The sequence below is a fragment of the Mobula birostris genome, chromosome 26, assembly GCF_030028105.1.
Source record: "Mobula birostris isolate sMobBir1 chromosome 26, sMobBir1.hap1, whole genome shotgun sequence".
Classification (NCBI taxonomy): domain Eukaryota; kingdom Metazoa; phylum Chordata; class Chondrichthyes; order Myliobatiformes; family Myliobatidae; genus Mobula; species Mobula birostris.
Genome location: NC_092395.1, coordinates 24,950,077 through 24,968,354, shown reverse-complemented (window position 1 = coordinate 24,968,354; position 18,278 = coordinate 24,950,077). Strand labels below are relative to the sequence as shown.

Here is an 18,278-nt window from a genome sequence, read left to right as displayed (position 1 = left end):
TATGTGCTAGTGTTTATACTCCATATCATCTTTCTCTTATCGATCTTCAACTCACCCTGTCAAAATATCTTTCCATTCACTCTACATGTACCCAGCTTTCCCTTCAAGGAGTCTCTACCTTGCATCTCAAACACTCCCTGTGGCAGTGAATTCCAGTTTCCCACTGGTCTCAAAGGAATAAATCTTCTTTTGAATGTTTCGTTGGATTAATCGTGTATATATGACCTCTAGTTTTACGCAACTCCATGTGGAAACAACTCAGTGTCTACTCCATTAAACTCTTTCGTGACCTTAAAAGCCTTTAATGTGTCAGCTCACAGTCTAGCCTTGTAGTTTTAACCTTCTAATTGTTAGTATCTTTTCTTCTGCCCCTGTAACCTATCTGTAATAATAGAAAAGGGGAACCAAAAAAATGCAAAGGTAACAATTTTAAAGCACATCAGTAACAAGCATTCAGGGGAGAATTTGTTCAGTGAGACAACACTGGTTTAATGGGTATAATGGTACACATGTGCTGTGAAATACAAACAAATTATCTCAGTCACAGGTCTACTTCCCTTAGAGAGCTACTCTTCATCAATGGTTAGATTTGTCCACAAAAAGTAGAGAACATCATCCAGCTAAATCACAACAGAACTGTTAATGCACAGAAGGGCACTTGAGCCTTTGAGTCAGTATACCTCCTGGTATAGTTATCCCATTCGCCTGACCTTTTCCCAGTTGTTTGCAAATTATTCTCTCTCAACAGCTCTTTTGAAACTGCTGGCTGATTATGTTTCTACCAACCCTATAGGCAGCAAGCTTACCTGCTCTATAATCAATTAGGTTGATGAGGAAACATATTAAAAAAAATCAGTACATGTGAGACAACCAATGTAACTTCACAGAATTATGGCACAAGAAATAGAATGAAGCAAAAATGTGGTGCACTGATCAAAATCAAAATGAATCAATTGAACCTCCATCAAACTACACAATAGGGAATCTCATAAAAATTAATTACATAAGAAATTATAACTGGAGACTAGAAGTGTATCCGATTAATGTTAAACTGTCCACACACACAATATCCAGGCAAAAACAAAAGGTTACAGCAGGACCTGGACCACAATTAACTCAGTATGCCCATGGGGCATAAGAGGTTTCTACGTATCTAGACTCACAAGGTCTGAACTAAGGAGCTCAGAGTCCTGTAAAGGCACTCCCAAAATAGAAAGCAGCTAACAGACACTTCTTTCGCCCTCCAAACGGAGTCCTTATATTAATATATTGTCTGATCCCCAAAGGCCATGGAGCAAAGCTCCAGAGTATGCTTCTGCCCTCACACCCCTACGATGAAACTTGGAGTGCCGCACCTGTAGTCAGACAGGACCTACAGTGTCTGTGAATTACTGCAGCTGGGATGAAGCACGACTGTGGGTTTTTATTCAGTTCATGTGGTATCCAATGAGCAATGACCTGCAAAATGTACCAATAATTACATGCAACTTTTCACTAAACTTATTTCACTCTTACAGAATTTTTCTCTATGCAAGATGGGCAAAGATTGAGAAATCATGATTTTTTTTTATCAACTTTGCCATAGCCTCTTATACTTACCGTGCTGATATCCATTCCTATTGGTGCCTGCGTTTGGTTCATTGGAGGAGATTGTGGCACTGTGGCTGCCTGCTTCTGCCCACTGCTCTGCTGTATTTGCGTACTCTGACCCAGGCTACTGGAGCTCTGTGACTGTGGCTGTGTTGTCTGTTGCGTGAAAAATGGATATGCAGGAAGGTGCTGCTCCAATGCTAATGCATCCATAGCAACAGCCTACAATGAAACAGAAACTCAACAGCCTGCCACACAATGCACAATACAGCACAGAACAACTTTTCCAAAGTATGGACTGAGTGCTCTACCTTCGGGCCACTCATGAGAGAGGTGGGTTAAAGGGGGCAGGCGTGCTTAACTTACTGTTACTGGCAATTATTGTTATTTCTCATTGTCCTTGAATCATGAAATCCCTGAATTCTAGCATCCAGATCGTTAACACATAGTTTGAAAAGTAGTGACCCCTGAATCCTGCAGAGCACCACTAGTCACTGACAGCTTAAAAGGGTTTTCTTTGTTCATGTTCAAGTTTAATTGCCTTTCAGACCCATACATGTAGACAGCTAAATAAAACATCCTCTTGTTCCTCTTTGCCTTCTGCCCATCAGCCAGATGGGGGAAAGATTTAGAGAATCAAGTAGCATGTTGCTCACTGCAGAATAACTAATTCTTCAATTAGTCATTAACATTTGCACTACCTGAAAGTGAAAAATCTGAACATTTTACAATTGTCAGTACAACTGCACTTCTGACCCAGCTAGTTGGAAAGCCCATGATGAAGCACCTTAAGACATTTTCATTTTATTGTTGTTCATGATCTGGGCATTCTGACAAGGCCAGAACTTACTGCCGCCCTTAATTTCACTTGAAGAGGTGGTGGTGGGCCACAAGAACTGGTGATGCATTGTGACTGGCAGAGGAATCTACAGATGATAATGTTTCTAGGCTCCTTCTGCCCTCGTTATTCTTTGCGTAAAAAGATCATAGGATTGACAGATACTTCTGCAGTTGCCTAGTTGGTTACTTTTAAGTTGACACACACTGCAGCTACTGTGCATCAGTAGCAAAAACAATGAATCTTTAGGATGGTGGATACGATATCATCTAGCCTCTTGATCTAGATGGCATTCAGGTTCTACACTGCATTCATCCATTCAAGTTGAAAGTCTTCCATCATTATTGTCGTGCCTTGCAGATGGCGGGAAAAATAACACCATAAGACATAGGAGCAGAATTAGGACATTCAGTTCATCAAGCCTGCTCTGCCATGCGATCGTAGCTGATCCCAGATCCCACTCAACCCCATATATCTGCCTTTGCATAAATATACCCATGATTTGGTCTTCACACCTGTCAGTGGCAGAGCATTCTAGATTCAGTACTCTCTGGCAAAAAAAATTCCTCCTTACCTCTGTTCTAAAGGGTTGCCCTCAATTTTGAGGCTGCGTCCTCTAGTTCTGCACACCCCCACCATAGGAAACATCCCCTCCACATCCACCTTATCTAGTCCTTTCAACATTCCGTAGGTTTCAATGAGATCCCCCTGCATTCTTCTGAATTCCAGTGAGTACAGGCCCAAAGCTGCCCAATGCTCCTCATATGTTAACTCCTTCATTCCTGGAATCATCCTCATGAACCTCCTCTGGACTCTCTCCAATGGCAACACATCCTTTCTGAGATATGGGGCCCAAAACTGCTGACAATACTCGAAGTATGGCCTGATTGGTGTCTTATAAAGCCGTAGCATTATCCCCTTGTTTTTATATTCTATTCCTCTTGAAATGAATGCCACCATTCAATTTGCCTTCTTTACCATAGACTCAATCTGTAAATTAACCTTCTGGGAGTTTTGCACGAGGACTCCTAGGTCCCTTTGCACCCCTGATATTTGAATTTTTTCCCCCATTTAGATAATAGTCTGCACTACTGTTCCTTTTACCAAAATGCATTATCATACATTTCCCATACTGTATTTTATCTGTCACTTTTCTTTGCCCATTCTTCCAATTTGTCTAAGTTCTTCTGCAATCAAAGTCCTGCAGAGTCTGGAGATGTGTCATTCACTGCAGGGCACGTTATGTGGTCCATGATACCCTCTATTGCTGATGGCTGACTCAGCCAGGCAATGCTATTGAATATCAAGAGGAGGTGTTATCTTTGCCTGAAAGATTTGCAATATAAATATCAATTGCCATTAATCAGCCCAATTGAATGTTGACAAAAGGACAAAAGAGACTTCAGATTTTGTAATCTGGAACCAAAAAAAAACAGAATGGAGTCATTGCCATAAGAAATGTTTTCTATTCTGAATCACTTTAATATTGCTGTGATATTAAATGGAGAAAACACTCAGCCGGTAACAGGGTAAGGATCTCTCATTAGACTGGGAAGGAGAAACCTTGAAACATTGGCTTTGTTATTATTTCCAGTGTTGTTGCCTTACACATTTAGTGTTTCCAGCATTTTCTGTGCCATGATGAAGGGTGCGCTTAGTCTCCGAAATTATTGTGTGCTGGTTAAGCCTACTAATGCTGTCGAAGACAGATGAAACATCAACAGGCAGATCAGTGAGGATTATGTAGATATAGTCCGGCTCTTAGCCTTATTGCTGTTCTCACAATTGGGCAGATCTACTCTGGCAGCTATGACTTTCAGAACTCAGCCAATTTGGTCAGGATGGTGTTACTGAGTTATTATTGATCTTAAAAGCCTCTACCAGAATACATTCTGTACTCTTGCTGTTTTCAAGTGCTTTCTCCATGTGGTGTTCAATAGCTGAGACAGGACACCAGGGGCAATCTGCAGCAGTTTTCATTGCCCGCAACTGATTGGATGAAATGAGACTTCTTCAAATCTGAATGTTGAAGTTTCCGAGGATGACAAGATGGTAATGGGACAAAGTTCAAAGTAAATTTATCATCAGAGTATATACAGTTGAAATAAAGTTTGTGAATCCTTTGCAAAAAAAAGACTAAGGAGCTGGTGGTAGACCTGAGGAGAGCTAAGGTACCGGTGACCCCTGTTTCCATCCAGGGGGTCAGTGTGGACATGGTGGAGGATTACAAATACTTGGGGATACGAATTGACAATAAACTGGACTGGTCAAAGAACACTGAGGCTATCTACAAGAAGGGTCAGAGCCGTCTCTATTTCCTGAGGAGACTGAGGTCCTTTAACATCTGCCGGACGATGCTGAGGATGTTCTACGAGTCTGTGGTGGCCAGTGCTATCATGTTTGCTGTCGTGTGCTGGGGCAGCAGGCTGAGGGTAGCAGACACCAACAGAATCAACAAACTCATTCGTAAGGCCAGTGATGTTGTGGGGATGGAACTGGACTCTCTGACGGTGGTGTCTGAAAAGAGGATGCTGTTCAAGTTGCATGCCATTTTGGACAATGTCTCCCATCCACTACATAATGTACTGGGTAGGCACAGGAGTACATTCAGCCAGAGACTCATTCTACCGAGATGCAACACAGAGCGTCATAGGAAGTCATTCCTGCCTGTGGCCATCAAACTTTACAACTCCTCCCTTGGAGGGCCAGACACCCTGAGCCAATAGGCTGGTCCTGGACTTATTTCCTGGCATAATTTACATATTACTATTTAACTATTTATGGTTTTATTACTATTTATTATTTATGGTGCAACTAACAAAAACCAATTTCCCCCGGGATCAATAAAGTATGACTATGACTATTACCTGCTTTTCTGCATTAATTACTCATAAAATGTAGTCTGATCTTCATTTAAGTCACAATAATAGACAAACACAATCTGCCTAAACTAACAACACACAAACAATTGTACTTTTCATGTCTTTATTGAATACATTGTTTAATCATTCACAATCCAGGATGGAAGAAGTATGTAAACCCTTGTATTTAATAACTGGTAGAACCTCTTTAGCAGTAATAACCTCCGCCAAACATTTTCTACAGCAGCTGATCAGACTTGCACAATGGTGAAGAGGAATTTTAGAACATTCCTCTGTACAAAACTGCTTCAGTCATCAATATTTCTGGGATACTTTGAATGAACAGCCTTCTTCAGGTTATGCCACAGCACCTCAATTGGGTTAAGGTCTGGAATTTTCTTCTTTTTAAAATTTTCTGTTGTTGATTTACTTGTCTGTTTTGGAGCACTCAACAATTACAAGCTGTACAGGCCTTGAGCCAGCAAAGCGGTCCCAAACCACGATGCTCCTTCCACCATGCTTCACAGTTGGGATGAGGTTTCGATGTTCGGTGTCCTTTTACCACCAAACATAACAGTGTGCACTTCTGACAAAGAGTTCAACTTTTGTCTAATCTGTGAACAGAACATTGTCTCAGAAGAGTTGTGGAGCGTCCACATGGTATCTTGCAAACTTGAAATATGCAACAATGTTTTTTTTGGAGAGCAGAGAGATTTCCCCTGTGATGTCCTTCCACGAACACTGTTCTTGTTCAGTGTTTTCCTTATAGTGGACACATGAACAGAGACTTTAGCAAGTTCTAGAGATTTCTGCAGGTCTTTTGCTCTTACCCTTGTGTTCTTTTTCACCTCCTTCAGCATTGTATGTTGTGTTCTTAGTGTGATCTTTGCAAGACACCCACTCCTAGGGAGAGTAACAACAGACCGAATTTCCTTCATTTGTAGACATACTCTTACCGTGGACTGATGTGCACTCAGCTCTTTAGAAATGCTTTTGTAGCTTTTTCCAGCATCTTGGATCTCTAGAATTCTTCTTCTAAGATCCTCTGAAAGTTGTTTTGATCAAGGCATGGTGCACATAAACAGACTTTTCTTAAGAAGAGCAGGCTCTGTCAGTAAACTAACTTTGTCTGTCTTTTTTATAGGACAGGGCATCTCTACAATCCACACTTCCAATCTTATCTCATTGATTGGAACACTGGACTCCAAATAGTTTTTGTAGAAAGCATTACCCCAGAGGTTCACATACCTTTTTGAACTTAAGTGAAATTCTTTAAATGGTGTACTCCGTATAGAAGAACAATCGCTTGTATGTTATCACAATCTGCCAAAACAGTTACACAAGGAAATCTGCAGATGCTGGAATTTCAAGTAACACACATAAAAGTTGCTTGTAAACGCAGCAGGCCAGGCAGCATCTCTAGGAAGAGGTACAGTCGATGTTATGAGTAATTAATGTAGAAAACCAGGTAATTGCAAAGGGTTCACAAACTTTATCTTGCAACTGTGCATGTCAACATGTACTACCCCCAGATTAATTTTCTTGCAGGCATTCACAGTAGAACAAAGAAATACAGTAAGATCAAGGAAAAACTACACACAAAGACAATGTGCAAAAGACAATTTATGCAAATTAAATAGACAGATAGGTAACACTGAGAACGTGAACTGTACATTCCTTGAAAATGTGAACATAGATTGTGGAATCAGTTCAGAGTTGGGGGTATTACCTCCCACTTATCCTCCCCAAACTCTACAGCATTCTACTCTATCTCTTACTTCAGTCTATTACAGTGTTGTCATGTCTGATGGGTTAAGGGTATTTTAGGACAAAAACATCCAAAGATGGTGATGAAAATGCCTAGGTTCATAGTTGCAAGGTCTGATTCTTTACGTAACACTAATCCTATATTTACTGTGCTACAGCTGAAATTGTGAGTGACTGTGAAGAATGTGTTATACCAACTCTTCATTACCAGACCTCAGGAATAAAAAGCAGCCTGAATAAATTAAATTGTGAGATGCTTAGCCTTTATCAAGTTGTTACTTTTTTAATAGATTTTATAAAAATATTCCCATGAACTGGATATAAAGTTTCTATTTCACAGACAATACCTGCGTGATTGGAGAGAGTGGTGAGAGAGCTGGCGACAGCTGTAGTTGTTGCTGCTGTCTTCGTGAGTCTGTGCTGACTGGTAAGGTGAGAGGGGTTGCTGTGGGTTGCCGGCTCTGGAGTGACCCTTGTGATGATGTCAAACCTACAATCAATGCAAAATGTTAACAAGATTGGAAAATGACAGGGATCAATATTATTTCACAGGAACTTTCCCTTAGTTCACACCCACTGCTCAACAGCAGCAGGTGGGCCAGTTCTGGCTGTCCTCACTAAGTGAGCAGATAAAAAGCAGGTATTAAGAATTCTTCACGCGTTTTGTATATTTACTGCCTAACAGTATAAGGCCCATTGGAGTTTTCCTGGAAGAGCAATCAGTCTTTCCTTCATTCATTTCCCTCTTCTTACTGCTCTACAAGAGTTTCTGTAATCCAACATTCTTCCAAGTCAAGAAACAGCATATTTCCATGCAGCTGGATCAATTCATCCTGCACTTATCCTGGATGTTAGCGCAGAGAGCCAGCACATACTGTAACTTAACTGTGACTAATTATACTCTTTCACATACCCTGACTGCTAGTGCTAAGTCCCAGATGGTTCATGTTTGCCGTCAGGTTTCCGGTACTATTTGCGCTGCCCAAGGTTGGGAATGTTGACTCCTCTGGGTCTAATGGGGTAGGTAAAGGTGGTGGGAAGTGAATATTTGTGAGGTCTGGCAAGGATCCACCAGTGTTATGGGCAGCAGGAATCAGTGATGTGGTATTTTCTTGGTCTGCAGATGGGAAAATACTGTAGAGGAAAAACAAAAAAAAAATTGAAATTTGGAACTGCATTGCTCTGTCGCACACACATGTGCCATAAAGAAAAAAGTCAACTCACTTGATTCCTGGGACTTCACATGATTTCGGCCGGGATGACACAGACTGTGGGTTAAATTAAGAGATAGTATAAAATATTAATCACCATAGCTAAATCTAGCAAAAATAAACCAGTGATATCAATTCTTAATCATTCATTATTCCAACACCCTCCATTTGGACAGTCCATAACTTCTTTACAAAACCATACAGATATTGCCTTAACACCACCTTAACATTACCCTAATTCTGAATGAATTAAGTTTCTCCTACATCAAGCAATGTATGAAAATTAAACAGGCAGTAATACCTTCCTACTCAATAAATAAATAATAGAATTTTAATATTTTAAAAAATTTAATCTTTTTAATTTTTATTATCTTTTGGAGAAAAGTATTAGAGCAACGTAATTCTGATGCTGAGTCTTTGTTTTCATTCTTCCTGCAGCCCTGCTTCAACACTATCTGAACAAAATTCCAACGTGGAATCATGTAAAACTTATGACACAGGTGTCTATTCAGCCCTTCATACCTGAGGTGAATGAAAAAAAGCCAACCACTCTAATCCACCTTTCAGCACTTGATCAGTAGACCTGTACTACAAAACTGCCTGCAACCTTAAACCCAAATATCACAAATTTAATTAAGTAGAGTCTAATTACCAAGAGAGTTACTTGCAGTATAGAGACTGTAGCAAAAGTTCATCAGATTACTTCGTTACAACACAAATAACAACAGCAGGTGTGGGATTGGTGACCCCTGAAGCCTTCTCTGCCATTCAATGAAATCCAAATTTGGCCTCAACACATAATTTCCCACTCTCCCCACATCCCTTGACTCCAAGTAGTTTAAATATCAATCAATTTCAGGCTTCAAAAGTATCATCCTCAGCTTCAAATATGTTCAAATTTCATCACATCACAATGATCTGAAACAGAGAATTTTAAAGAGTCACAACTATCTGAGAAAGGAAATTCCTTTTCTTTGTCTTGGATAGATGGTTTCTTATTCAGAAACTATGTCCCTAATTTCAGTTACTCTCTACTTCTAAACAGTTACTCAGCATCCACCGCATCATAACCTTGTACCTCTGAGGTCATTTCCGTTCCAATAAGCATATGCCCAACCTGATCAACCTTTCTTACAGCAACTCCTTCATGCCAGGAATTAATCAGGTACTTCACTGTATCTGCACTGTCCCCAATGGAAGTACACCCTTCTTATAAAATAAAAAGCAAAACTGTGTCAGTGACTTGTAAATGTGCATCAAATCTTCCCTTCACGTGTACTTCATTCTCTGATAGATAATCATTTCATTAGCCTTAATTCCCTGCTGTACCTGCATGCCAACCCTTTCTAGTTCACACTTCGCAATCATTTTATCTAAATAATAATTTGTTTTTTTTTATCTTCCCTCTAAGGTGGATAACCTGACATTATCCTGCATTATATTTTATTTGCCAACTATTTTCTCATTCAGTTCATCAATCTATGTCCCACTGCAAGCTCTTTGAGTCCTCCATTAGAACTTACTAACCCACTTATCTGTGCATCATCAACAATTTTGGCTATCCCTTCATCAAACTCAATAGTACAGATGGTTAATAGTCATGGACCCACCACTGATACCACAGGTTTTCTGTTCCTCTGGCACCTCTCCAGAATCTAGAGAACTTTGAAAGGTTGCAGCCCACATATATATCCACTATCTCTGTCTGATTTCCACTGACTCTAGGATGCAGTTCATTAGGGTTCATGAGGTTTGTTAGCCTTTCACCCTGTTATTTGTCTATTTATTTCCCCAAATGAAAGAAGTTGTTTTGAGTTCTTTCTCCTTCACAATAGGCTCCATAGTCCTTTAATTGTCTATTAATATTGAACACTGTCAGTGTTTTCTAAGTAATTATTTATAATTGCTACCAATATTTCAAATTATTTATAATCTCTAGCATTTTCATGTTCTCATCTATAAAATGCAGATTTAGATCCTTGTTCTGGTGGCTTGCCCTTTGAGGAAAACTAAGGTCTACACTCAGTTAAATTTAAGAGAATAAGAAGTAAGCTTACCAAAACCTACATAGTTCTTACAGGCCCTGATAGGATATATGCAGAGTTGATGATTTCCCTTGCAGTGATCTGAGTCTTGAAATGAAAGATTTGCCAATCAGACGAGAGGACCACCTTCACCCAGCAGATGGTGATCTTAGGAACTCTCTTGAGAGAACAGTGGAAGCTCAGGAGTTAAGTGTATTCAATATTTTGAGAACAATAGATTTATAAAAATGGAATCACGGAACATGGAGTTAGTACAGGTATGTGTAAACAGTCAGCCATGATTTTAATAAATGGAGGAGCCAAATGTCCTACTCCTGCTTCTAATTCTAATGTTTTATGCAGGTCATAGTTTTTCAGTGCACACAAGGACGTTTTAAATGGGACAGAGGATCAAAGCAGGTAGATTAGTGCTTTAGCAGTTGGAGGTAGGACCACTGACCCATTAACACGTTCATATGCAACCATGGCAACAGGAGTATTCAATTTTAAATAATTAAGTAAGCCTATGGTTAAAGTTATCTCAGTAATGGCAATCAAGAAAATACTAAATTATTGTTAAAATTCACATGCTTCTCTAATACCCAGCACAGAAAGAAATCTGCTGTCCTTTTTCTTCCAGCCAAGTGTGACTGAAGCCTATCAATGCGGTTGACTCAGCTCCCCAACATTTCGGGAAGGACAACAAATTCTATACTGTCTAGAAACAGCCATGAAGAAATAATAATATTTTGAATGTGATGAGGATTTCTGCCTCTTCTGCCCTTTTGACATGAAATCTAGAACTCTTCCATTCTGAGTGAAACATATCTTCCTCAACATGTTTTCCTCTAATCTACATGGAACTTACAGGGCACATCACTTACAAACAGTTCCACTATCCCTGGAAGAGGGAAGAAAAGGAGATTTGACTGGATCCCCAGAAGAGCCAAGGGAAGAGTGAAAAATCAGGCCATAACTATTTAAGTTCAATATTTTCAAAGAATGATGACCACTCCAGGTTAAGTAAACAGCAGTCGAATTTCCACAGTTTTTGATAAGGTGAGAATATGTGGAATTTGGAACAAGAAGCAGAGAAGATAACAACTTGGTTACAAAAATGAAGAGGAGTCTGCTGATTACTCAGACTGAAAAGTGATGGCTAGTAGTGTTCCACACGGATCACACAGGGACCACTGCTGTCCACAATTCATTTCTAGAGAGACTGAAAAATTAAAAAAAAAGATAAACTTTCATCTGAATTCCAACTGCCCCCACTCCCCTTCCAAGAAAAAATCTTCATTAGGTTGTACTAATATCTGGCATTGCCAAGAGTTAAATCAAGCTTGAGGCCGCATTATGTGGCTATCCCCACAAAGCAGAGGAGTCCACAACTAGGTCTGAGCCAAATGGTCCTCAAAGCCCTGCACTCATGACTATCCTTTAGATGGCCTTTTTATAGCTCCTGCTGTCAATGCCCTTTTATCTGTTTCTAAGTTAGTTCTAAGTAAGACTCAGTTAAACTGCTATCACACCAATTGAACCGTGGAGGACTATGATCAGTTTGGCCTACATACTTAAAGGATAAGGAGGAGATTATAAATTACACAAATAAGGTGCAAAATAGATTAATTAGAATACCAGGACGGAGAAAAGAGTGCCTGTGATATGATCCTATTCTCAAGAAATGGATGAGTGTGGATGTGTTCTTGATACTTTGACCTGGAGGACTATGGGCCTAGGTCTACCAGATGGGATTGACTATGTGATGAACTGAAGGGCCTCCTCTTGTGATATAAGTCCCCGATGATTTCTCTGATCAAGCAGAAGTCAGAATAAATGAGTTTGAAAGACAAGACCAATGGAAACGTTTTACTTACAATCAAAGCTAAAAATAGGGGCTAAGTCTAAAACTGTCTCAAATACATCCAATAGCAAATCTACAACAAACTCTATCACACAAAGAATAATTGGATTACAAACAGCACAAGGACCAATTGAGGCAATTAGGAAAGATGCATTTAATAGAAAATAAAGACCAAGATGAAAGGAACAGAATGATTTGGTGATAGCTTTGGAGAAAAGAAATGGGATGAGCTTTTGAAGAGCAGAAGCACTGGTATAGACCAGTATACTTTTACAAAAAAAAATCTTCAGGTGGCTGAAAAATACTTACAATCTGCTTATTGAGAAAATATAAACTAATATTTGCTGCCATATAAATGCATCAGGGTTCCCAAATGTGAGTTGACTCCTGTTTATGCACTTATTGAAGCCAATGGGTGAATCAGTGGATGGCTATCTCTTCAAATGAAGCCTCTGTCTGCTGAAATATCAATCTAGCCTACAGCACAAACCTGCCTCTAAATCATAGTCATGACCTTCTTTGAGTATGTGGCTGTGATCCTCTACTTACAATAAAGGATATAGTGTATTTGGGATTAAAGCGGTGTGTCTAGCTGGTTTACAAATGCTTTAATTTGATATCCAATAGCCAGCTACATCACAGACACAACCCTTCATGAGATGCTGCCTCAAGAAGGTGGCATCCATCAATAATGCAGACATCCTACCTCTCCCGGAAGTCTCCCGCATATTGATAACAGCTCCCTGATGCCCCCAAATTATATACAATATCCCAGAAATAGACTTTTTTGAGAGCGAGCGAGAGTGAGAGAGAGTGAGAGAGAGAACGAGAGAGAGCGCCATGGCAGAGTGTTCCAAAAAAAATATAAAACGTACTTCACCCCAGACTACACTAAAGTGTACCCCTGCCTAATAGGGATCAAAAATAATGACAGTGTTGCTCGCTGCACTGTTTGCAACAGTGACTTTTCTATTGCCCATGGTGGGTTAAGACTGTAAAAGACATGTTGAGGTGTCATTCGTTCATTAGCATAGCTAACGTTATTTAAACTAGCTGACTAGCTGCTAAGGAGCTACTCTATTGCAGACATCCCACCTCTCCTGGAAGTTCTGGGAGTGTCTCACAAATTCATGGTGCTACCTCCCTGAAATGAGTTTTTGCAGGGTGGGATGTCTGATAATGACTCTCACTGATCGCGAAATACCCTCTTCCCCTAACTACTATCAAGGAGGTTGTACAGGAGCCGTAAGGCCCATACTTAACAACTCAAGAACAGCTTCTTCCTTTCCACCATTAGATTTCTGAATGGCCCATAAACCCATGAACACTATCTTTCTATTTTTGCACTATTTATTATTTCTATAATTTATAGTAATTTTATGTCCTTACACTGTACTGCTGCCACAAAACAAATATCATGTTATATAAGTTAGTGATAATATATCTGATTTTTAAACTGATAATATATGTATGAAATGAAAGTTGTTCCATCTGCACTCTCTTTGATCTGCACAAATTTTAAACCTAATTACCCAATGGTTCAAAGATGAGATCAATAAAGTAGGCTGAATGCAAGTTTAATAGAGGGGTTCTGGTCTTCTCAACCTTCCCTCTCAGTGATATCTCCTGAATTGCAGTCTGAATTTAGAATCTAGGTGACACTCTGACGCAGTACCAAGAGTATAATGCAGTACCGAGGGAGGTGATATCTAGAAATGTATTAATATCAAAAAGTGTCTTAAACAAAGGTCCTTAGTCATCCAAACTACTGAAATAGTTTAACAAGATATGAATTCAAAAAGTAATTTTGGCACTAACTATATGCTTCAAATCTGTAAAAGCCATTATAAGGAATACTTCTTTGGGCACAAAGCAACCGTGAGGGAAGAAGTAGGACTTCCTAATTAACCTAGTGTAATACCTAAAATAAAAATGAATGCATCAAAAATAAAGAAAGAAATTTAATAAAAGGTGAGGGAATCAGTGAGAAGTATTGATATTAAAGGTGAAGAATCTACTAACTGTAACCAATGTTCAATAATACAAATCACGAGGTTGGCAGCCAGGCTCTATTTCCTATGTTTCCAAGTCAAGCTTGACAAATTAAATGATTAATGGCTTACTGTACCTTTTTGTTGTCCCAAAGCTGTTTGGACAGGGATTTATCATTGTCAGACGTACTCTCCTCCATCCCAGGAACCGTTAACAGTAATACTAAGAGTTGAGAGAAAGAGAAGGAGAGAGAAAGAGAGAGAAACATACAATAAATGGGCATGAGGGAGGACGTACTGCGTAGGAAAGAGGGGGTGCGCTGCATGAGGGAGTGTACGTAGTATGGCGTGTTGGAGGGGTGGGGGAGGAGGATGAGCTGGAATCGTAATGCGGGGAAAGGATGACCAGACCTCCGTGACCACAAGCTTCTGAGGAGAATACACTTACAGGAACTCCAAGGCACATGGCTTATGTCTCAAATGATAAAGTAGTTAAATAAAACAGAGGTCCATTGCTTGGAAATGGCCATATCCTGAAACCATTTGGGACAAAGAACGTAACTCACTGAAACTTCAGCCATTTTGCTTTATTTTTCTTACTTTCATTCTTCCACATCCTGCCAAGAGCAGCATAGTGTTTCTTTTTAATACCATATTTTCTTTGGTCTATTGGATTAATATGAGTTAATGCTTCATAGTTGACAGGGATTCAGTGGGCTGCTGTTTCCAAGGTGTATGTCTCTAATCTTTGTCCCTAAAACAAATATTCCTGCTTTGTGATCTTCCCCAGCATTCATTCAGTTGTCTGGACACTTTTAGCATCATTACCTCAGCACAGGATTATGTAATACTGAGATGTTAAGAGTGGCCGCTGGTTCCAATGTACTGTTTTTATGTAATCTGATGCCAGTGCATACATACACATTTCTCTCTATTGTCAGCTTTAGGTGCAAACTGTCTGTAGATCTTTGGGAAAACTCAAGCAGTAGTCCCAAGGTTACAGAGGAATAACAAAGGCTGAATCCACAGCCAAGGCTGTGCAAAAATCTCCAAGTGGAAATATCACAAATTAAAATAGAAGATAGCTCAATGAAGTACCATCTTCATGTCACTGCATATGGAGTTTAAGAGGAAGTTTGGATGCAATCGTGAACATTGCTGAGACCACAAAGGAAGCACTGAATAAAGTACTCCGCATTTAAGGAATAATATGCTTGTCTTGAAGGTGGTGCAGTGAAGGTTCACAGGTTGATTCCTGGGATGAAAGAATTTACAAGTAGAAATAGATAAAGCAGTTTAGGCCATAACTCATCAGATTTTAGAAGAGATGACTTTATTGAAACATATAAGATTCAGAAGGAAATCACAGGGTGGATGCTGAGATGCTATAACCTTGGGGCACAACTTCCAAATAAGAGGTCACCATTTAAGTTAGATATGTAAAGGAATTTATTCTCTTAGATCAGGGATTCCCAACCTTTTTTATGCAATGGACCAAAACCATTAAGCAAGAGATCTGTGGACCCCATGTTGGGAGACCCCTGGCTTAAATGGGTGTGACTCTTTTAAAAATAATTATCCTAGAGAGTTACAGAGGGGTAACTCGCTGAATATACTCAAGGCAGAGACTATTAATTATCTGAACTACATGACAGTCAGAGGGCATAGGGAGACAGCGGGAAAGTGTTGTTGAAATGGTCACTGAGAGGTCTTCACAGATGACAAGAAAGGGAAAGGGAGGGGGCTAAACAAGACACATCATAACAATTGCTCCTGCAAATGGTGCTGTTGAAGGTTTTATTAATTATTAGATGTCAACTGCAACTGTGTTGAGTCTAAAATGGGGAGATGATCCACAGCTATGTTTCTGCCAATCAGTTCAAGCTGATAGTATGAAATTATCTTGGATTAAACTGACTTCAGACATGCTGTAACATGAACATATCTGCCATTTTCCCCCCAAGGATTTGACTGCCTTGCCCTCTTCCATTTTGAAAACTTAAGAAACAGGAGCTGTGGGCATATAGGCCCTTAGTAAGATCATGGCTTCAAAACTCCACTTTAGCAGGTATTTCACATAGACTTGGGCTGGACACAGAAACATCATATCTGAAATAGAGTTGGACAGTACTACTGCTTTGTCCCCAGATGCTTCAAGAAATTGTTCCTCTGAAAACGACAATTGTTGCCCTGTCAGTTTCAACTACTTTTCAATTTTATTTAATTCCAATCAAAATAGAACTGTTGTCATACGAAGGCCATAATGATCCCTGACATCTGTCACAATACAGATTTAGAAGGAGGATATTGTACAATCAAGCTGGCAAGTAATATTGCTTTATAGCTTTTATTATTTTATTCACAGCCTTGCCCTCACTGACCTGACTTACAGAAGCAAGAATTGTGGTTGCATAGCAATCCAATGCGGTGGTAGCGGGGTGGGGGAGAAGAACAGGTATTAATTTCAGTGTCTTAAGATGGGATAGAGACAACCCTAGGATCTTCCCAAAACAGTAATTCTTGCTTTTCATTTTCACAATTTAAATACGAGGTTCTTTGAAAGGAAAATTAGGCCCAGAGAGACAAGCCCAGCCTATGCAGCAATCTAGAAGGACTGGAGAAAAAATGAAGCAAAATTATTTAAACAAAATACACCCAGTGGCCACTTATTAGGTATACCTGTACACCAGCTCATTAATGCAAATATCTAATCAGCTAATCACGTGACAGCAACTCAATGCACAAAAGCATGCAGACATGGTCAAAAGGTTCAGTTGTTATTCAGACCAAGCATCAGAATGGTGAAGAAATGAGATCAAAATGACTTTGACTGGAGAATGATTGGTAGTGCCAGACAAGGTCATTTAAGTGTTTCGGAAACTGCTGATCTTCTGGGGTTTTCACGCACAACAGTCTTTAAAGCTTACAGAGAAAGGTGTGAGAAACAAAATTCATTCAGGGAGCAGCAGTTCTGTGGGCAAAAATGCTTTGTTAATGAGAGAGGTCAGAGGAGAATAGACAGACTAGTTCAAGCTGACAGGAAGGCGACAGTAACTCAAATAACCACACGTTACAACAGTGGTGTGCAGAACAGCATCTCTAAATGCACAAGTCAAACCTTGAACTGATGGGCTACAACTGCAGAAGACCACACCGAGTTCCACTCCTGTACCTAATAAAGTGGCCACTGAGTGTACATCCCAAGATCAACTGACTTTGTCATGTCTGTGGATAGTCCTCTCATATTGAAATAGGATGAGTAAGTCAAGTCCTGGAAGAAAGACTGATGCATTGTAGAAAAGCATTTAAGATACTGTTCCCTTTGTAACTCCCTCATCCACTCTTTTGCTCCCACAAACCACTTGCTACCTTAAAGTAATTCCCCATGGAAAGGTAGGAAATGCCACACCTGATGAAGCAATGGTTCACCTCCACATTTTCAAATTTTAATTTGGTACTGCAATGTGATTTCCTCTGGTTATAGATTAGGGGCAGCCTTGTAGAACATCTTGCATTCAGAACTCCCTGCTGCTTGTCACCTCATTCTCTATTCACTCCCACTATGATCTATGACTGCGAAGGCCAGAATTGAGGAACAGCACATCACCTTCTCCTGAGCAACACTGCGGCCACCCAGACTCAACACGTAATTCTACAACTTCAGATAACATTTCCTCTCTCTGTGTCAGAATGGCCATTTCTGCTTCAATAGACCATCTATTTGTGATATTGGCTCACATTTTCTCTCTTCATTTGTCCAGTCTGACCTGCTGGGTATGTCCTACAGGTGCATTTCACACCTTTTCACATTCCTTATCTCTATTCTTGTACCTGCCTTTACATCATGGCCTTTTCCTCTTTCTCTCTCTCTACCACATTCGCCTGATGACCAGATAACCGCTGCAACTAGTCACTGGGCAATCTTGGCCTCACCAGAGAAATTCCCCTGTCCTAACTATCACCTTCTCTTACCTTCTGTTTGTTCTCCTTCCCAGTTCTTTGATCTGAAATATTAACTGCTTCTTTTCCACAGATGTTGCTTATCCACTGAATGCTTCAACATTTTCAGTTTTTATTTAAAGTCAGTAGCTCAGTTTTTAAAAAAAAATTCAGGTTACAACAGATGTCAGTT

The 18,278-nt window shown here is 39.8% G+C and overlaps 1 protein-coding gene across 6 annotated transcripts in view; it reads right to left on the bottom strand.

Annotated features, from left to right (window-relative positions):
• Positions 1 to 18,278, bottom strand: part of LOC140188052 (CREB-regulated transcription coactivator 1-like) — a 60,138-nt gene that overhangs the window by 18,409 nt on the left and 23,451 nt on the right. For 3 of the 6 annotated variants that reach the window (XM_072243967.1, XM_072243966.1, XM_072243965.1), the window contains exons 6-10: positions 14,284 to 14,369; positions 8,281 to 8,324; positions 7,970 to 8,190; positions 7,404 to 7,546; positions 1,600 to 1,812 (exon numbers count right to left, since the gene is read on the bottom strand). In XM_072243967.1, coding sequence (XP_072100068.1) covers positions 1,600 to 1,812; positions 7,404 to 7,546; positions 7,970 to 8,190; positions 8,281 to 8,324; positions 14,284 to 14,369 — 707 coding nt within the window. Of the gene's footprint in view, positions 1 to 1,355; positions 1,459 to 1,599; positions 1,813 to 7,403; positions 7,547 to 7,969; positions 8,191 to 8,280; positions 8,325 to 14,283; positions 14,370 to 18,278 lie in introns of all 6 variants that reach the window. The other 3 variants (XM_072243968.1, XM_072243969.1, XR_011883217.1) reach the window with 2 other exon arrangements.